General features: G+C 40.6%; 1 protein-coding gene and 1 non-coding gene across 2 annotated transcripts; both read right to left on the minus strand.

Moving 5' to 3' along the window:
• Positions 1 to 368: 368 nt before the first annotated feature.
• TRNAV-UAC (transfer RNA valine (anticodon UAC)) lies at positions 369 to 442 on the minus strand. Its single transcript has one exon. It is a non-coding gene; the product is annotated as a tRNA-Val (tRNA).
• A 6,249-nt stretch (positions 443 to 6,691) lies between these two features.
• Positions 6,692 to 22,400, minus strand: LOC149811713 (uncharacterized). Its single transcript, XM_089993407.1, has 2 exons — positions 19,929 to 22,400; positions 6,692 to 7,031 (listed from the first exon to the last, which is right to left on the minus strand). The coding sequence occupies exon 1, from the start codon at positions 22,251 to 22,253 to the stop codon at positions 20,193 to 20,195; it is 2,061 nt and encodes a 686-aa protein (XP_089849533.1). The 5' UTR covers positions 22,254 to 22,400; the 3' UTR covers positions 6,692 to 7,031; positions 19,929 to 20,192.
• Between the last annotated feature and the right edge of the window lie 225 nt (positions 22,401 to 22,625).

A 22,625-nucleotide genomic window follows, 5' to 3' on the forward strand; every position in this document is an offset into this window, starting at 1 on the left:
ATATGTCACGAAAATTGAAAGGGAAGGACTAAGTTTTAGACTATAGTCACAAATCTCGTTATCGGGATTTTGATGGCAAAGAAAAAACTCGCAATAAATTTATGGGAAAATACAGGAAGATATGGTATAATTAAAATTTACAAATATGCAAGAAAATTATAAGGAAGAACATTAAAATTTTAAAATATATAAAATAGAAATATCGCTTTTAATAACGTGATAATCATGTTACAAATGTGATATAATGTGACGATATCATCTTAAAAACGTGATATTTAAAATAACGCCGTATAAAATGGGGAGACTTGGAAAAAAAAGACGTTGGAGACTTCGAAGGCCAGTGTTGAAACGATAAAAAGATAACACGATGGTGCTGCCCAGGCTCGAACTGGGGACCTTCAGTGTGTAAGACTGACGTGATAACCGACTACACCACAGCACCTTTGTTGGACATTCCAACCATTAAAATTTTTAAACTCATGATTTTAGTGGCTCTATGACTATGACATCCCTGCATATTTCTATCAGGTGCAATCGCATTGTACAAAAAATGTGCTTCTGATCTGACCAGAAGACGGCTGTCCCGTGCAGTCTGTTGGCCCCAACTATCCGACGATTCGTGCATGCTCCATGGGGCCAACTAAAACATGGTTGTGGGCAATGTTGTCAGTATCGTCTCGGACCCTGAATCAATTTTCAAATCGATTCAGGACCGGGCGATTGCGATTCAGGGCTGATTCGGTGTGAATCGGCCAACTTTTAATCACAGAAAGACACGTGTCAAAAAATATTAATAAATATGCTAAAGTGTTTTTACGATTTATTTGAAAATTATCCAGTTCGGGTCAGTTTTGTATCGATTTTCTGCCTATATGATAAGAATCGGCCAATTCGCAAGGATACTAACAACATTGGTTGTGGAGTCTGAGTGCAGCAGCACGTTCCTTTTGTCAAACGTGATTGCACCTGATCAGGACTCCACTCGGAGGTGTTAACCTCATACCCACCCATCTGAAAGATGAATGGCACCGGAAGCGAAATGGGGCCCACCTACATGATGGGCATCTTGTAAATGGGGTTTTGGATGCCGTTGGTCTCAAGATGAATGGAGGGCACTCTAGTCTGTCCTGTCCCAATCTGCTCTCATGGAAAGACTAGGGATGTCAATAGGTCGGATACGGCCAGATCCTGACCCATACCCGATCCAGTCAAAGTAAGAGTTTGATTAACTATCTGGGTCAGACCCATGAGGTCCGATTAGCATAAGGGGCTGGGTATGGTTTACGAAATTTCATACCAGACCCTTGTCCAACCTGAGTTCCAAATTAAGATTCACAATTTTTCAATGTAAAGAAACATAAAAAATATTATTTTACCAAGTATAGACCAGGTCTGGTTTATTTAATCCTGAACCAGAATTGTTTTTTCTATGGTAGATTAGTTGGACCTGGGTCCAGACTCGATACAGTATCTTAGTGTCAGATCAAAGTATAGACCCACCAGGGTCAGGTGAAGGTCTGGCCCGTTGACACCACCTAGCAAGACTGACGGAATGACTGATTATGGATGCAAACGGATCTGATATGGGCCAGATCATGGTAGATCCAAATTTGAATCTGATGCATACAAGGGAACCAAACGAGATCCTATGAGGTATAGCTGAATCCAAATCCTAAATATATGTGGCAATACTGTCCGGTACAAAAGGACTAAAAACAAGCTTTTTACATCAAGAAAATGTAAATGGATCAGATTCAATCAGAATCCAAATGTAGATCGAACACAAACTTGATCTGAATCCAATCCAGATCTGAAAATAATTTGACTAAGAAGATCACAATCCAATCTGAATAAAAAATTGGATATTAGTCTAAGGATTCATATCTGGATATGATGTGTCAGATTCGGATGGATATCACCCCTAAACTGGATCCATTTGCACCCCAATTGCAGACCACATCACACCGCCTATTTGAGATCCAATTAAAACTTCGTGAAAAGTAACTTAGTTCAACCCTGAACCACAAAAACCGAATGGCAACACATAAAATAGGACCCATATACAAGATGGGCATGTTGTTTATGGATTTTGGATGCCATTCATCTTGAGATGAATGGTATCCGGGGCACCACATTAGTCCGGTCCAATCCACACAATTAAAAAACGCTTACAATCGTCAACTCTAATCAGTGATTCTAGACTTAGGGATGCAAACAGGCCAGATATGGGTAGAATCAAGCTTGTCCTAATATTGGATCCAAATTTCAAAAAGTAAGTCCGATTCCCGATCCAGTTTAAAATTTTAATCATAGTAGAATCCCAAAACTGGATGTGATCTGAGACTATATGGTATTGGATCGGGTGAAAATGGGTCAAGCAAATTGTTTTTTCATGTAGAACAGGTAAAACAAGCCAAGTTTAGACCCCACCTGCTCCTGAACCACAACATATTCATTTACCCGGTTCTCACCTGAACCTGACTAAATCCAACCACATTTGCTTGGAATCTAACTTGGATTCAGATATGTATTGCGAAACTCACGATATGTATCAAATCCAGTTTACAAATGAGTCACAGCTCCAACCCATTTGCATCCCTGGTGCTAGCTCATTTAGCGCAAGATAGACTCATGCTAGATCTGCATTCAAACCCAAATTGAATACAATAGATCTCAATGAGAGTCCAGATCCTAATGAAATAGGATTAGATATTGCTGCATCCAGATCTGCTTATATATAGCAGGCACTGCGGGTGCAAACAAATCAGCTACAGGCCGGATAATGATAGATTTGAATCTGAATCTGAAATGCATACAAGGGATCTGAATGAGATCTGATGAGGCATAGCTGAATCCAGATCCAAAATATAATGGCAATGCTGAATCCAGTTAAGAAGGAACTAAAAACAGTCCCACAGGGTTTGTCGTCGTGAGATGAGCCGCTAAGCGGGCACTCTAGGTCCAAAATCCCATGGGTGTCACCCTCTGCGCAAGCCAAAACTTGGCAACTCCCTGGGGGTGAGTGGTAAGCCCAAAGAGTTTTATGCTGCCAGGACAGCAACCAGCGTGACTAGGTCTCTGATCCTGGGGGTGGTTTATCCATGTAACAAATCCAAAAAGAAGGAACCAAAAAACAAGCCTTCTACATTGAGAAAAATTTGCAAGTCAAATCGGATCTGATCTGAATCCAATTCAAATCTGAAAATAATTTGAATGCACATTCAGATCTTAGCCTAAGGATCCATATCTGGTTATAATGTCAGACTGTGATGGATAGCAGCCTAAACTAGATCCATTTGCACCCCCCCTGGATTTAGCTTCGTACATGTAAAAAAAAAAGCAGATCAGATGTGATCCGAATCTGAATGTAAGTCCAAGACAGAACATTGATTCAACCTTGAAATAAATTGATTAAGCACATCCAAATCCAACCTGACTTCACATTATGATCTTAATCCAAGGATTCATTCAGAATATACTGTTGGATTCAGATTGGATATCCATCTAAATCCGAATATAATCTTCTAGTTCTTCCTATTGGTCTATAAAAGGATGTGCCATATGCATTTCGAATTCAATGAACTTTCCAAAACCAAGACTGGCATCTACAAGGTTTGCCCATGGTGCATCTCCAAGAGGTGTGCAAACAGATCAAAGATGATTAGGTAAAGTGGTTGAATTTGGATAAAAAATTTATATGATAATTCTGGACAACAAAAGAAAACCACTGAAAACGGGCTTTCTACACAAGTAAAAACGGATCAGATTTTGTTCAAACTCAAACATAAATATGATGACAATTATTGATTCGAATGCAATTACCGACTAAAACATCTGATTAAGCAAATATAAATCTGATCGGAATACAAATTTGAATCTTATTTCAAAGATTTGCATCGTTAGCCCCGACCACAACCATAACCAGACCCAAAGGGGTAAATGACTCTGGTAACATACAAAGATTAATGCTGACATGGTAATGCAAAAGACCAAGATCAGACTGCAACACTACTCACAAGAACGCATTGACTCAACTTGCGGTTGAATGAGATAGCTAGATGGTTAGGTCTCACTATCACAACCGAGGGGTATCGGGTTAGAAAGCGATGGGGTTATCCCCCAACTAGATTATCCCAAAAAAAAAGAAAAAGGTATCGACTCATGCATTCTTGGAACAGTGATAAAGTTCCACGGCCAACATGACTGAATCAGAATCACATATGCATCCCACATAAACAATCAAAGCATCATAAAATTTACTCGGATTCTGATTCCACCACTTCTACATCCATTACATCTTTGAGCATCCTTATTTCCCTAATAAAGATAGTCGAACATAAGGGAAAAAAAAAAGGACCATTATAAGAGATAATATATAATATATACCCCGTGCCTATTTTAAACCAAAGTTATCGACCACAACAGACATTCAGAGAAGCCACCAATATAGAAATCATAACACTCATTTGCACAAGCACACAACAACCAGGCAATCCTTTTATGAAATGACGCAGACACTAAGAGGAAATGATTTAACAGCGGACTGGTGTCATGCAAGCAAACAATCAAAGCAGCAACCAAATATGAAGCAAATGATAGGCTGCATGCCCTTACAATGATCATGAGTTTGTCATTGAGTACACATCATCAGCAGATTCCAGAAACAAATGACTGAGAATCCTTATGGATAAAAAGGATGAATTATAGGAAGGGAATGTAGGTAAAAATGAAAACAGACAGAGAAATAATTTTTATTCTAGTAGAAAGCTACATAACCGTCAATTACAAAGTTATTCTATACAATCTATCCAAAAATAAAAAAAGGTTATTCAACACATTATTTTGTTGCAGGTTATTCTATAATACAGAACACTCGTTTACAAAAGCAACCAAACTTATCATCTGGATCCTCGATATTTCAGCCTTTATACCAATCCAGAGTATAAAATTGTCAGATAGTTTGCAGTAATACAAATCGAAGGTACAAAAAGAATATTTAAACCCAGAACCCAACTACAAAGCGATCCAAGCCTCTACCTTGATTGGAGATCCATGAACATGTACAAGTTGGTTTTCCAACCACGGCTCAAAGTACTTAACTGACTGCTGTATCTCCAGATAAGTGGTAATACCGGCAACTCCGACAAGACACGACATCATCCCACCGATTAAACTTACAATAGTTCCCAATAACCTTACAAACAAGAAAATGATACAACTCCCACCCAGGTGCAGCACGTACAAATGGGTGATTGGTCAGCTACATATACAACTCACGGTCACAGATCCTGGATTCAATTTATAGGACAGCCCAAAAAGCTCATCTCAAAGTACATGAATGACTATTGTATCTCCAAATTAGTGGTAATACCAGAAACCATGGCTCAAAGTACATGAATGGCTGCTGTATCTCCAGATAAGTGGTAATATGGGCAACTCAAACAAGACAACATCCCCCATTAAACTTACAAGATTCCCAACAACCTTAACAAACAAGAATAGAAAATGATGCAACGTCTACCCAGAAGGTGTTGGTACATACAAATAGGTAACTAGTGAGTTACATAAAAAACTCAGGGTCACAGATCCTGGATTCAATTTACAAGACAGCCCAAATCTCATCTTGAAGTACATGAATGGCCACCGTATCTCCAGAGTAGTGGTAATACCAGCAACCATGGCTCAAAGTACATGAATGGCAGCTGTATCTCCAGATAAGTGATAATACCGGCAACTCAGACAAGACACAACACCATCCCCCCATCCCCCATTAAACTTACAAGATTCCCAACAACCTTGACAAACAAGAACGGAAAATGGTACAACTTCCACCCAGAACGTGTGGTACATACAAATAGGTAACTATGAGTTACATATACAACTCATGGACACAGATCCTGGATCCAATTTACAGGTCAACCCAAATCTCATCTCAAAGTACATGAATGGCCATCGTATCTCCAGATTAGTGGTAATCCCAGCAACCATGGCTCAAAGTACATGAATGGCTGCTCTATCTCCAGATGAGTGGTAATACCGCAACTCAGACAAGACACATCATCCCCCCATTAAACTTACAAGATTCCCAACATCCTTAACAAACAAGAACAGATACAACTTCCACCCAGAAGGTGTGGTACGTACTACATACAAATAGGTAACTAGTGAGTTACATATACAACTCATGGTCACAGATACTGAACTCAATTTACAGGACAGCCCAAAAATCTCTTCTAAAAGAACATGAACAGCCACTGTATCTCCAGATTAGTGGTAATACCAGCAACAATGGCTCAAAGTACATGGATGGCTGCTGTATCTCCAGATAAGTGGTAATACCGGCAACTCAGACAAGACACAACATCAACCCCTCATTAAACTTACAAGATTCCCAATAACCTTAACAAAGAAGAGCGGAAAATGATACAACTGCAACCCAGAAGGTGTGGTTCATACAAATAGGTAATTGGTGAGTTACATAACAACTCATGGCCACAGATCCTGGTTTCAATTTACAGGACAGCCCAGAAATCTCATCTCAAAGTACATGAATGGCCACAGTATCTCCAGATTAGTGGTAATACCAGCAGCTCAAACAAGACACATCATCATCCCTGCGTCAAACTTACAAGATCCCAAACAACCTTAACAAACAAGAACAGAAAATGGAAAAACTCAATCCAGAAGGTGTGCTACATACAAATGGGTAAGGTAATTGGTGATTACATATACAAACCATGGTCACAGATCCTGGATTCGATTTACAAGACAACCCAAACATCTCATCTAGTTGGGAGGAGAGATTACAAATATCATAGAGCCTAACTCTCACATGTCAACTGCTAACAAACAGTACACAAGCTTTGACATAACCAGAGCCCCATATTACTGAGTTTCTGACCACACAAACCCCGAAATACAAAAATCAAGAGAAAGTCCTGAAAGACTTTGACACGTCCAGAGAGCAAATCTAAACACAGCTGGAGAAGCAACCATCCAGATTGACAGAAATGGAGCCACTCAGTAAGGCACTTGTGAGGAGCATGCCAAAAGAAAAACCGAAAATCAGACACTTGAAACTTGAAAGGCAGTTTACATGAAACTGAGAATAGGAATGCAGTAAAATATAAACAAACAAATAGGAGATCATTTCACAGATAAAAAAGATTATGTAACACTGTTAGAATTGTTTTAAAGTAAAAACTAGTTTTCTCATAACGGCACATAACCAGAGCCCCATATTACTGAGTTTCTGACCACACAAACCCCGAGAGGAGAGGGATATGAATGCCATGAAAGTGGTCTTATAATTTCAAATGTTTATGCTTTGGTTGTACAACAGAAAAAGCTTAAAGAGCAGCATGATCTCTAAAACCAACTTCAACCAATGCCAGAAAGACCAATCTTAAAAAATCAGTGTATGGATCAACAGCACTCCTAGAACTCTCACCAAAACAACAGATGATAATAGGACAATCTATGAGTTGTATGATGGACCATCTTTTCTGCACGGCTCATGGCTATCAATTTTTTTTACAATAAGTTATTAAGAGAAGTTGAATGAGAAGGTGGATGGCTAGGTGGCAGTATCATAAAGAGGGTCTTGGTTCAAATCCCACAAACCCCCAGCTTGGCTATATATAGCAGCTGGCCGTTTTGCAACACAACAGGGCATAGCAGCTGGCCATTTATTGGTATGATGAGCACAAACAATTGTGCTCCAATCAAAAGGCTAAAAAAGATACGCCCAGTCACCAAGACAGATAAATTCAGTGAAACTGGACTCATTGATCACGGACTTGGACTGATCAATCTTAGCTAAAAGATCAAGAAAGGTGTGGACTTGGACTGATCAAACCAGCTTGAAATAGCTCATAGTCACCCACTATAAATCACAAGGTCTCGGGTAGTCACAGAAGAACTTACCCTTCTTAGCACAACTGGACTCAAGCTTACATTAGATTACTATTGCAGCTAAAGGTACTGCCATGCCTTGAAAGGCCTAGAGAAAACACCTTGAAGCTTTTCATGAAGTAAATCATACTGCCTAACCTTTTAACAACTAAGCAAATAAAGGTGTACTTATTTTCTGAAGGACAGAAAAATTAGACAAGGTTTGCTACTCATAATTCCCAAGACAAGGAAACTCTGATCCTTCTTGATCCCACCAGAATCCTCATTCCCACCCTCAAAGATAAAACCACACATAGAATTGTGCCAGGACCAACTACACCTATCTGTACACGGATACAATTGCCTGCACACACAACACATGCACAGCCAAGCATGCACATAAGCGTCAAAGTAACTTAGAAGCTCTCATTATGATGGTGTACAAAGAGAAAACTTTAAGTTTCTCTGTTCCAAGAAGCAGCTAATTGCATCTTGCAAGGACAGGATACTTCTGCACGATAATGTTTACCAATTGATAGATTTAGTCACTCAATGAAATCCAACAAATCAGTCAATGTTCTCATTAGCATATAATAACGGTTGAGACCAAAGTTAACGGAAGCTTCTTAGGTAGGTGGAAAGCACGCTTCCTAGAAACTCGCTTCGGAAGCACGATACTCCTCACTTCCGAAACTTCATGGGAATCTTGATTCTTCCATGCTTCTCCTATGCTTCCCACATATTTGGTTCATGCTTCCCTACAAGTTTCCTACGTGCTTTTTGCATTTTTTTCCTTGTTTTTCATGTGCTCCCTCGCACGCTTCAACTCACTTCCCATGTGCTTTCTCTAAATTGGTAACAATCATTGTTAGATTTTAACAAAAATTTAATTCTTACAATAAAAAATTATGAAATATAAGAATAGTCATTTTATTTTAGTTTTTATTTGCTTCCTGTTTGATTTATATTTAGTTCCCATATTGCTTCCTTGTGTATTCCAATTTCGCTCTTAAATTGATTTGTTGCTTCTCGCTTCCTATAAAATTTTAAAATGTATCATATCGCTGACCCCAATTGTTTTGGGATGAAGGCGTAGTTGTTGTTGTTGTTGTTGTTGTTGTATCATTTCTCGTTTGTCGCTTCCGCTTCCCATATTGTTTCCCGCTTCCGCTTCCTAGTCTGGCAACCTTGGTTGAGACTGCTTAGAAAAATGCCAAGTATTTAACAACAAAGTCAAACAAAGTGCAAGGAAGCTGTGGTGGATAGCTTCCTTAATAGAGTTCACAAAGGAGTGGAATATATCTTTAATGAAATTAAATGTAGGACATTTTCAAACACACCTAAAGTTTTGGCGATAATCAAAAACACACCTAAGGGCTCAAGATTGTTAGAAACATACGAAAGTTTACCTCCATTAATCAAAAACTTATTTCTGTCAATTTTACTTGAGTTATTAATATTATCGACTCAAGTTGGGTGAACATGTTAAAATTACTAAATACCCCATTGAAACAGTCTTTTCATTTTGTACTAAGATTCTCATGACTGGAGACTCAACATTGCTATCGCAAGAGTTGCAACAGGCCTAACAAGATAAGCAAGGTTAGGGCTGCACATGAGCCGAGCTTAGGCTGGCTTGGCTTGACTCGTTCCAAAAAAGATTTGTTCAAGCTAAGCTCGAGATCGAGCCAAGCTTGAGCAGCTTTTATCCAAATTTGGTTCGAGTAAAAGTCGAGCTTGGCTCGGCTCAGCTCGATCCGAACATTTTTATTCAAAAAAATGCTTTAACGTATAGTGAGGACAGTGGGATTCGAACTACCCACCTCCTCTACAGATGGCTAGCATTTTACCCGTTTAAGCAAGACCTTGTTGTGTGTCTGTTTTGTCAATATAATTTATTCACACATTAATATAAGTGCCTTACATAATTACACGAACCGAGCTTAATCGGGCTAAACGAACTCCACAGAGCTTGATTGCCTGATCAAGCTCAACTCGTTTATGTGTATCGAGCTCGAGTCCTTGCTCAAGCTCGGCTCATTTATTTACTTAGACGAGTTTGAGCCGAGCTAGCTTGACTCGTTGTTCACCCCTATGTAAGGTTCCTAGGTTCAGCTTGGGAAAGGATCACCTTGTTTCCCACTCACCTATTTGGCTATTCAATTTCTAGAATTGCAGTTGCCTAGCAGGGAAGACTCCATTGCATTTTTTATCTTAAGCCCCGTTTGTAAACTGGTAGTCAGATGGAGATTATGCATTCGAAAAAGTGGCAGCCACCTCTAGGAAGAGGTAGCTATCAATTCCATTCTTTAGTGTAAATATAGAGAAAGGGCCTCACTTCCCATCCCAGCTACCAGTTTCCAAATTTCCACCATCAAGGTAGTTTGACCAAGTTTTTACCAATTTCATTAACTCCCATCCCAGCTACTAGTTTCCAAACAAAGCCTTAATGTGGTTGTACATATCATATACAGGCATGAGACTGAGGACAGACTAAGGATACATATCAGGGACACAGAAAGCCAAAGATGGGACCTTCCCTACAACTTCTTCCACGAGCTGCTGCGAAACTCCTCACAATGGTAAAAGAGGAAGATTTCATGCTCAAAGCCTCTGAATATGGAAAAAACAAAGTAATATTTGGTTTCAGCACCAACCCATTTGGTTTCTCTGTGAGAAGATCAAACGGACACAATTTTCAATTCCACCACAGATGGGAACCACCCCTATGACAACATGGTGGCACCATGATCATACACACCACATTTCAGAGGGTAAATGGTAATTTCAACACACATTTAACGGCAGATTTGGTAGAAGGAAACTCATGGACCTTTTTAATTAACCATGAAAATAGTTAGGTGTATTTCTAACAATATTAAAAACTTTAGTGTGTTTTTTATTATCGCCATAACTTTAGGTGTGTCTTTGACAATTCCCTTAAATTTATAAGAACTAAAAATGCCTGGTGGTGGCAAAATTAACTAGAAGAATTGCCTTTCAAGATAAAAAGATCAGTAGCAAGTAAAAAACCATGGAAGAAGGCAAATGGGCACAGACCAATACAACCTAATGGTGGAAAAAATGACTAAAAGAACACGAATAATCAAGATGGTGAGGTAGGGAAAAATAAATGGAGAAACGAGCAGTGCAAAGGAAGTTCTAAAATAAGAGAACATAAGGAAAGAAGCACAGCATGTAAGGAAGGTCTAAGTTGAGAAACAATATGCCACCCAACATGCAGCAGACAGAAGCCATCATGAGAAGAAAGATGAAAAATTGGTCCAATAAAATAATCAAGGAGAGGTGATGCTAGAGATTGTAGGGGAAAAAGAAAATGAACAGAATATGCCATAAAAACCGTGTCATAAAATGATAAGATTTATCAACATATCTTATGATACCGTAACATACAGATCATTGCATTGTATCTATACATATCATAATACAACACAGTGTGTCATACACTATCGCCGAAAACAGTAGGTTGTTTTAATATCTGGCCATTATAACTTGGGTGTAAGACCAGTTTTTTTTAAAAAAAAAAAAGAATCTTGTTTGGATCCGACCGGATCCGGGTCACAATCACGCCCTGTGTGGTCTATTTAAACCCCCACAGGGGGGGGGGGGGGGTTCTTTTTACGAAACCCCCTCCCGACTTTTCCCTGAGCTATCCCTTGAAGGAGACCCCAAGCCCCCGATGTCTTCCTGAACCACACCAGACCCCGGCATGCTCACCTGAGCCCCAACCCTCCCTCGCCGGAGGCACGCCAGAGCCCCCTTACCTCCGAGCTTCCCCCGACGCCTCCCGCCTCTTTATTTCCCTCTTTTCCCCTCATCTTCTTCTTCTTCTCGCTGCACACCCGGCCCCGACACTCCCTTCCCCCCTCTCTCCCACTATCTCTGTCTCCTCCCTTTTCTTCCTTGTCTGTCGCCTACAGACCGACCCTCGCCATGAGGGAGGGTGTCGAGCACCCTCTCCTCTCCTCCCTATTTGTCGTCCGCAGACCAGAGCCACCACTGCTGGTGGCTCTAGCTCGCCAGGAGGGAGGGTGTCAAGCACCCTTCCCTCTTCTCTTTTATTCTCCTGCCGACCAAGTGGGGCGGCTGAAGCCGCAGCCCACCCCCTGCTATTTTTCTCTTGTCGGCAACCCAACCAATAGAGAGGGTGTCGAGCACCCTCTCCATCCTCCTTTCTGGCTCGCCAGGAAAGAGGATGCCCATCACCCTCTTCCTTCTCGTTTGCAGCATCAGCCATAGGCTGCTGCTGCTGCTGCTTTGTTGGGAGTCGGGACAGCCAACAGGGGGTGGCTGAGGCCACTCCCCTGTTGCCCCTTTTTCCCTACTGCACCTGCTCTCCTTCCTCGTTTGCGTAGGAACCGAGCCTGGCTTGGTTGGGTTCCAACTTAGCTTGCCTCGGCTATAGCCTGGTCAGGCTGTGGGTTGGCCAGAGCCTATTGCAGTAGCCAGCCACATAGGGTAGCGTGCGCTAGCTGCTCCTAAAAGGCTGGCAGGGCTGTCAGTCCCCCTCTCAGCCTTTTCCCTTATTGAAGGACCGAGCAAAGCTCGGTCCTGTCACAAGGTTGGGACCAAGTTGGCTCGGCCAGACCACCGAGGCCAACCCCCGTCCCATTGCCATACTCGAGCAGCAGCAACTACCGCTATTGTTGTCCCGAGTCAGACCATACCGATTTAGCCTGATTCGATCCCACTCCCTTGAGTCGGCTCGGGTGCGCTGAGTTTGACTCGGTTCCTCCAAGCCCGGCTCGATCCGATCAGTTCGACCGTTGCGACGCAACCATCGCTGCTTTTGTCAAAGTCTAAGAACTTAACACAATACAATAAAATTATTTGCAATGTACCACTTCGGCACAACAAACAAGACACATTTACCAAGGCATGAGCCTTTAAGAACCTACGTTCGGAATCGTCAACGAGTTGGACCATCTCCAAGGTAGGGGAAAATTGCATTCGAGGACAAATGATGGAATACTTTATATATATATATATATATATATATATATATATATATATATATATATATATATATATATATATATATATATATATATATATATATATATATATTTTTTTTTTTTTTTGCCGCACCCCCGCACCCAAGGTTTTTGAAAGCGCCGCACCCCCGCACCCGCACCCATGTGACATAGGCTGCAATGTGCACATGCCTATGTTTTACTATATATGTATTCTATATACATATATATAACTTTATAAGGTATGCGGTTTCGCGTACTCCTACCTACTTTAGATTACGCGTGCATGTACTTAAAGACGCAGATTTGTGCATCCTCGACAAGTCTCTAGTTTTAAAAGATTTTCACATGCGAGATTTCAAGCTCGTATTATTCGCTATCTCAAAAAGCAAAACAAGTATTTGGCATTCGCATTTTCGCAACTGAGTTTTTCTCTCAAACCTGCGTAATGAAAAGGCTTCGACTGCGTAGCCCTAGGTGGTACGTACGTCCGGTCCTTCTCTTTGGTATCCAAAATGACATGGATATTCTCCAATCTAAAACTTGGAACATTGAAACTTTTAAATAAATGTTGGGGTTTCTTTCTGAGAAACCCTTATCTTTTTCATCATAATAGTACTATAAGACATGTACGGCATGTTGGTACTACGATAATTGGACTGGAGGTTTATGAAAACCTCATTACATGAAAATGCACAATGATTAAAATACAATCACATAAATGGTGATGATCGCCTTCACAGGCAAGATGCTCGATTTGGTTTAAAAGACCAAAGCACTTGACATACTCATTCGTCTCTTTAGTTACGTCTAGAAAGAGGATGGGATAGTACAAAAACTCCAATGGCCAAGTTGTTAACTACGTTCCTCGAGTAGTAATGACTCGGTGTCCCCAGTCATCGAAGTTAGGGGATGGAGCTACCAAAAGTTATCCTAGGTGGTAGATCTCATTGGCTTCTGCAAAAGTTCTGATGCATCCCTTGCCATGTATGCTTCTGGAGAAATCTCTCTCGAACATTGGCCATCCCCTTAAAAGCGGTCTCAGCTAGTTGTCCGAGGTATCAAAATACATGGAATAATAAACCCTCGGATAATCTCAGTTGTTTCTATGTTTATCCTGTGTATACTCTCAGGTCAGTTAATTATCGAAACAAATATTATCATGCTCATTTTACTTATTTTGAACTGCACATCAAAAAAGAAACAACGCATATGTAAGTCTTGTTCTAAATTTTGATATTTATACACCTACCAGATTTTTATAAGTCTGACCCGTTATATAGGATACAAGTGATGATTAGGTCGATACAACAAGCGATGGCGTGATGACGTGATGATATCGAGATCCCACTTTTTCCTTATTGTTTCGCTCCCGAGCACGTTTTGTAATTTCGCATAAGGGTTTCTTTTGAAATTCTTCTTTTGTATAAACTCTAATTATCAAAAATCTTGTTTTGAATCTAGGTGGTTTCAATGCTTATGGAGATACAAATCTGATGTATAAAGGATAGTTCGTCTGTAATCCGCTCAAGGTCCATTGACTTATTATTTCAAACATCATTTTCCGGTGAACTACCATTTTAAACTCTGAAAAAGGATTGAGTGCAAAGCTTTTAAATTTTTCCTAAAAAGTTTACGGGATTTTTGGGGTGTTACATTGGGTCCATTATAGGGACTAGTAAATTGGAAAAGGAATTGATTCCTAAAAGAATTGATTGTTCCTTAAGACAGTACCAACTTTTCAAAGGACAATGAAGAGAAGATCCCAGCCTAGTGACATCAGAAAAACAAGCATCAGAAGGATTGCCATAAGATAGCATCATAAAAGAAGGTTTTACTGCATGATGGTACCAATAAAGGTGGTTGAATCACAGGCATCACTGACTCAGTCATATAGGTACGAGAACAGATACAAGGTATGACATGAAACTTTTAAAAAGATAGGTACCTGGGCACGTGTAAACACAAACACACACACGCGCACACACATATGATCATATACATGCAAAAATGCATAATTATGTTATATTTTACAAGATACTCCAGATATGACGTTAAATACTATCAATTACAACCTAAAAGTCTAAAGCAAATCAAAGGTATGTTGTTAACTAACAAATAATGATCAACAAATATACAATTTAATAGTAGATGTTTTTTTATGATAAGTGTAAGTTACACACTGATTAGATCATAAGATGGATAACATGGGTCAAGTTATGTTTGAAACTTAGATGGCCAGTACCCAGGATTACCTAGTACTGGTACAGGAACAGGACACTAGTACAAGGGCTTGGTACAAGTACCCATGTTACATAAATCACCAGTTTGACACTAACAACAATGGCCATGAACATATGGTACAACGAAGTGCACTTTCGAAAACAAATTTGACGTATCACTGGTTCATGGACTTGGATTCTTCTTAATATACCAATTACCAAGAAGCAATCTTATCTTGTGTGCATTTATAATTGCTCTGGAATAAATCAGAGACAAACTAAGACCCCATCAGATCTTCCATGCAGAAGGCATTGCATGGCTAACATGAACCACCCACTAGCTTATGTTTTTGCTCAAGCTTAAGTTCCTGATTTAGTGAATATCTATGAGCATATCAACTGCAGCCTAGAAGGATTGGTTTTCTATTGAACTATGTAGTTTGACCAGACTGTCATGTGAATTTTCAGTATTGGAAACATATGCACATAAAAAAATTACTAAAACGATCTAAAGTAAGAAATATGATATAATTTGATATAAATTTGGTGCATGTGATAGCCCAAATTCGTCAAGAAAAAACATAAATTTACCAACTCAAGGCTCAAATAAATACAATTAAGCCCATGCTACAACAAATCCAATCAACAAAACAAGACTCAATAATTTTGTAAAAGAAAAAGATAAAAAGAAACTAGAATTTCTGGACACAGTGTTGACCATGTGTAAACTTTTCTTTTTCTTTTTTGAGAAAAAGTGTGCATATGTTTTAGTCGTTGCATGTCTTTTGGTTGCTGGCAGTATCAGGTCATTTCATGTGAGATGAGAAATATGGGGTCAAGAGGGGTCCAAGTGATACAGTGAGTTGTAGCCCAAAGTGCAAATTGCGAACCTAGTGCTTCACCATGTGAAGAATTAAAAAAATTGGCCTGATCCACATATTTACTTTAAGATAAAAAACACAAGGACATAGTTATAGGCCTCTGGAAATTATTTGCTCTTATTTCTTGTTTTTCTGTTCATTTTCTTCTTGTTGGCCATGGTGGGTAAAAACTTTGCCAGCTCGCTTTCATTTCTTTGCTAGTAGTTCTTTCCTTATGTTGCAAAGAGTCAAAAGAACAAAAAATTGACTTCATTAAAAGAGGACAGAAAAAGGGTGATTACAAGTTGCCACACATAGAGATACAAAAGATTGACAAACAATACAAGTTGGAAGAGTTCAATTTGGCAGAAGAATGTCATGCCATTGTAAAGGGAACAATCAAAGAGGGGTCCACTTTCAGCCACATAATCGTAGCCCAAGTATGGATCACCTTTCAAATATGTCTGCAGAGAACTATGTGGAGATTTTTTAGAGAACTAAGTAAAGATTTGAGTTTTCTTTATAGAACACCACTGTTGTCTTCTACCCGTACTTCCAGCAAAGTGGAAAAGCCAATTAAAAATAAACACATTTTTTTATTAAGCTAAAATGTGACTCAATCACCTATCATCTTAGTATTAGCCATAACAAATTCTCATACTAGAGTTTAAAAAATAGCCGGTGCCAATGATGCGTTTGCACAAGAATGACACACACGCACACATATAGTGTGTGTGCACACAAATCAATGGATGAATACATCAAATAAATTAAAATACTATAAAAATCAAACTTTAGATACTACTGGTTTTGAATTCATTATAATGTACTTCAATATTTTTATTATTTAATTGAAATTTTTCATATTTGGAAAAATAATTGGCGATGATTTTACCTATATCATATGAATGAACTATAAGAACAAAAAAATATTTGATGAATGAACAAATTGCAATGAATATGCCCATAATATATGATGCAAATAAAGGAAGGAAGGTGGTTGGGACCAGGGTTACCGGAAGCGCCTAGCTAAAAGGGGAAGCGTGCTTCCCCGAAGCGAGAAACGTCGGGCTTCCGAAGCGTGGGGGGGAGTGTCCCCCTTTTTTGGGAAGCGCACTTCCCTTTAATGGGGGATGTGTTTCCCTTTAATGGGGGACGCGCTTCCCTTTAATGGGAAGCGCGCTTCCCATCACACTTCCCCCTCGCTTCCCCTTTTTTCAATTTTTTTGTATTTTTTATTTTTATTTTTATTTTTTTCGCTTCCCCCTCGCTTCCGAGACGCTTCCTAGGTCGCTTCCGAGACGCTTCCCGAATCGCTCCTAAGTGGTCCCACGCTTCCCCGCTTCCTAAAATTTTGAAAGTGCCTCGCTTCCCGCTCCCGCTTCCCGTATTGCTTCCCGCTCCCGCTTCCTCAACTGGCAACCATGGTTGGGACAAACAAACAAATGAACAAATTGATAATAAAAATACTTGACAAATGAATAAATGGCAGTGCTTATAGCCACAATAGATGAATGATGAAAATGAAGCACAAGGGAGGGAGAAAGTAGACAAATGGGTAAATGGAAGGAAGTGAGGGAGGGAGGGAGGGAGGGACAAAGACACAGGCAGCTGGATGAAGGAATGGAGTGAGGGACGAAAACAAATGTGAAAACAAACAAATATACAAACAAATTACTAGATGAATGCACTCATTGGGCCTTTAGTAAATATCATCTCCTCATTTAGAAGGTGGACTAAACATTAACTTTGTTGTGAACTCTTGATCACCTCTCACATCAGCTTACCTGGAACTTGGGTTTAATTTGATCCAATCTCCAATATCAAATACTCTGATTGCAAAGTCATATACTAACTACTCCAATCCTAATTATAAGTCACCACAGAATGATAATTAATCCACTAGTTATTAAGTTTGTCATGTTGGGTCAAGTCATGGGGTTTATATGCCAAGTTTCAAGATAGGACACAATCTGTGGCCGAAGTTGGCCCAAAACCATTTCTTCTCTTGGCACATGTGAAATGCACCATTCACAATTCACCAATAGGAAAATCTGAGGACTTCATGACATCATAAAGTCCATGTATGATGATTCAAATTAGCATGAACATGGCAATCATGGATACGATCTTCTCTAGTAGTCCTGACCTAACAAACTTATACATATTTAATTATGCAGACAATAATTAACTAACTTATGTGACATGAAAATCCATTTGACCAATGTACTTTCCATTGGTGGATTTTCAGTCCATTCATATGCCACGAAGCATACAGAAAAGGCTGCACAAAGATAGATTTTCTTTTTAAGAAGCACAAAGAAACTTCTTTTATCGAAAAAGAATAAGGCAGAAGGTAAATGTCCAAACAGAAAAGAAAGAGAGAAAAAACTGAAAATGACAGTTTCTAACTTTTATTACACTGCCATAAGGATAGGTGCTTTAAAAACATAGTAGTAGAAAAACAAGAAACTGACACACTTACACAAAGTAACGCCATATACCCCTGATAAAAAAAATAAAAAGTTCATATTTTTTTAATCCAAAACCTAGCAGTGGTACCAACTATTGTCCCTGATAAATTAAAGTTTGTTATTTATTTTGTGGGTTCTTCGTGGGCCAGAATCTGGGAAATTATATATATATATATATATATATATATATATATATATATATATATATATATATATATATATATATATATATATATTGAAGAGCATATTAAAAGCAAAAAATTACAGTGCTCATTGAGAATCAATATTTCGCAAGAACATAGGTTAAATTCGTTAATTATAAAGCAGGATTTCTAGAAGATAAACAAAAAAACATGTAAATGGGAATAGGAAACATCACATGGCTAGTAGTTCAATTTCTGCATCACTAAGATATATTTCCCTTTGTCTACGCATAGGGCCAAAGTTACAAAGAAATGCACCCTATGAGTAGCCCACAAAATAGTCTTCATGTAGAGTTTAAATAGAAAGAAATCATGGATGCAGCCACAGGCAGCTGAATTTCATACAGCTTTAGACAAGCAACATAAATCCATCATGTATTTACTTCAAATCATAGTCACTATCGGCGATATTTTCAAAATATTACGATATTATCTCTGTATTTTCAGCAAACGATATTATAGGTAAAATGTGTAAAATATCGCCAATTTGATAATAATGCAATATTATCACGAGAATGTCACGATATTCTCATGAAAATATCATGATATTATCAATTATGGTTACTGTTTTTATTTATTTTCTACATCTTAAATGTGTTTTTCTTCTTTATTTTGCATTTTTTACTTATTTCTTTTATTATATATGTATTTTATTATCTAAACATGATATTTTCTTACTTATTTTTGTTATTTTTATATACTTTTTATTCTTTTAAGCCCTGAGTTTTTTCTGAGATTTATCACCAAACCTATAATATCACAAGTCAAATAGCCTCACCGAGATATAGCCAATACCAATATTTGTGACTAAGCTTCAAATAAACATATAGTGAAACATATTTAATTTAACTCCCACAGTAAAAAATAATTAATTTACTCCCATTTGCAATCCACAGAGGAATCATGCTACACACCTTCATTTGCCCATGTTAAAAAATTGAAGGGCAGAAGAGGCCTCAATACATACAACAAACCATCAATAACATGGAAAGATAAAAGGAGAAGCGTATGTTCGTTCATAGATTACATATGCTCAAGTTCCAGTTCATCAACCTGGTAAAGAAACCTAAGTTTCAAACCAGAACCAAACCGTGGACAAATCAAGTAGCATACTGGTTAAGCCAACACTAGTAAAACAAATACACTAATTATTAAAACTACCAAGTACCTTAATCACACAAGTCCATCAGTTCGGATCACCTAGTGTTTTGGATGGAGACAAAAAGAAAGAACTAGAAAAAGAGGGAAACATCCCTCTCTCATCACACAATAGGAAACTTACTGTTTGAGCCCTGATGCAAGAGTTCTGCCAACAGAATTGCAGTCAGATATTAGCAGCAGCAGCATAACATGCAGCAGCAAGTTCATACGGCCATTGAAGAAGATTCAAGAGATGAAAGTCAACCCCATCACTCTGGCAGCAATCCATCAGATGAAAAGCTACGAGCAGTGAGCAAAACAGAACTTATGGGGAACACCAGTACTCCTCTCGCATGATTATGATAGACCAACTTCAGCCCAATATGATTAAAAATTGAAACATTCGTCATTCAGAAGGCATACGACGCCTCTTAATATAATCTACATCCTTAGCTCGAGACCGCTGATCTTCTTCTTGCAACATCCTAGACTTGCTTCTAGACCTTGAAGAAGAAGACCTTCCTCTATCCCAATCTTCCTCATTCTCCCAGTCTCGGTCTCTATGCCTGTGATCAGAATAACCATCCTTGTCATCCCTATACCTATGACGTTCCCAATCTGCATCTCTATCATCACGGTGCCTCCTATCAGAATTCCCTGAGAAATCACGCTCCGAGCCACCTCTCTCCTTCTCCCTCGAGGCATTTCCTGATCTTCCACCTCTGTCATGGCTTTCCCCATATGCATAATCAGATGCGCCATCATCGCCATAGCTAGACTCCCTGGTTCTCCCATGCTCTTCAGATGTCCATCCCACCATTGTTGGATCAGTCCACATTCCAGCAGGATGCCCATCCATTCCAGTACTAACCATCATCCCCATTCCATTAGCAGTCATCCCACGACCAAAGAAGGCGGGGTTGACATGAGGCGCCACACCAGGAAGAGCAACAGCACTGTTGACAGCCGGAAAAGTAGGCATCATTCCTGGAAATGCAGGAGCAGAGAAACCACCATAGATGCCTCCTCTGACCATGTGTGAGCCATATGTTGGATCAAAACCATGACCCATCAGCCCCTGCGGATGCATCAAGGGGCCTGGAGGACCACCCATAGGAGGGGCACCAAAAGCACTAGCCATCATACCTTTCCCACCACCACCACCATTACCACCACCACCACCCATAACTCCTTTAGCCCTGTTTTGCATGCCGTTCCCACCTTGCCCTCTGTTCTGCATCCCCTGCCCACCTCTTCCCCAACCCATCCTGCCGTAGTTCCGGTTATCACCCATCCCTCCTTGGAAATTCATCCCACTGTTTCTACCACCATCATTGTTGTTAGCAATACCTCGCCTTCCCTGCCCCTGAGCTTGAGCCTGTGCTTGTGTCTTGTTGAGATAAGCAGCGCCCATCTGCCTCAGATTCTGCTGTGTCGCAAACACGACGAGGCAGGGGCGTCCATTGAACAGATGGCCGTTCATCCCTTCCTTACAAGCAGTGGCGGCGGCGGCGTCGAAGAACTCAACTTGGCAGTATCCCTTGGACTTGCCACTCGCTCTCTCGTCGAAGAATTTGATCTCCTTCACCTTCCCATACTTGGAGAGCTCGCTCTCGAGATCGGCATCCGTCGTCCACCAATGCAATTCCCCGACGAACAGCATCGTGTTGCCGTTGCTCTCTACCACGGGCGGCATCGGCTGCTGCTGCTGAGGTTGCATCTGCATCTGCTGCTGCTGAGGCTGCATCTGCTGCTGCTGAGGCTGCATCTGCATCTGCTGCTGCTGAGGCTGTTGCTGCATCTGCTGTTGGGGCCGGTTCGCCACCATGCCAGTGGCTCTGTTGACCCCTCCAGGAACTGGCATCGACGTCGCGCATCCGGCCATCTTTCCTCCCTGTTCAGGGACCCCAACACCCATCGCTTTCCCCGCGGGGACGGATCCACGATTCTCCAAGTTTCCAGCCTGCGGATCAAGAGGAATTTCCGATACCCTAGCTTTGGAGGCAGGGTAATCGTTGCTGCCGGAAGAGGGGAAACCAGCAACGCCGGCAGCGGCGGCGGCGTTTGAGCCCTTCCCATCCTGAAATCCGACGCCGGGGATGTTGACTCCCGCCCCCGACGGATCCGAAGCCCTAAAGCCGGGGCCGGAAACAGCGGAGGATGAGGGATCGGCGACAGGAGGAGGTTGAAGACCATTGGGCAAGGGAAGGAGGTGGGAGGGATTAGGGTTAGGGTTGGGAGGAGGCTGGTGATGGTGGATGGAGTTCATGAAACCCTCGCCGACGTTGACGTCGTTGTAGAGATCGTCGTAGTCGTCGTCGTCGCCGAGAAGCTCCTCTTCGGCGAGGGCGGAGATGGCCCCGCCGCCGGGGTACTGGGGCTTCTGAGCTCCACCGGGACCGGCCGCCGCCGCGGAGGTGTAGTCGTCGTCCTCGTAGTCCAATTGCTCCTCGGCCATCGGATCCATCGGGGTTAGAGGGAGAAGGAGGGGAGACAGAGAAGGGAAAGAGAGGAAGGGGGTTTCTGGGTAGAAGTTAGACGATTATGGAAGAGGAAACAGGAAGGCCTCTTACCATTTTCCGTTCTTTTTGTTTTCCGGCGTTTGGATCGAAACTTTTTCCCTCTTCTTATCTGGGAGATGGAGGGGTTGTGACAGGTGAGAAGGGAAGAGGGGGATTGGATAGAGAGAGCGATTATGGGGCCGGCTTGATTATGAGGTGGGTTTGAGGTGAAGAAGAAGACGATCAACACAGTTTCAAGGAAAAGGGGTTTGAGAACTCTCTCTCTCTCTCTCTCTGCAAAAGTCCAAAGCCAGACCAAACAAATTCTCTCTCTTGTT

This window comes from Nuphar pumila, chromosome 17 (genome assembly GCF_984573655.1).
Source record: "Nuphar pumila chromosome 17, dmNupPumi1.hap1.1, whole genome shotgun sequence".
Taxonomy (NCBI): domain Eukaryota; kingdom Viridiplantae; phylum Streptophyta; class Magnoliopsida; order Nymphaeales; family Nymphaeaceae; genus Nuphar; species Nuphar pumila.

Coding starts and splice junctions, on each gene's coding strand:
- LOC149811713 (XM_089993407.1), bottom strand. CDS start 22,253: ATGGATCCGATGGCCGAGGAGCAATTGGACTACGAGGACGACGACTAC.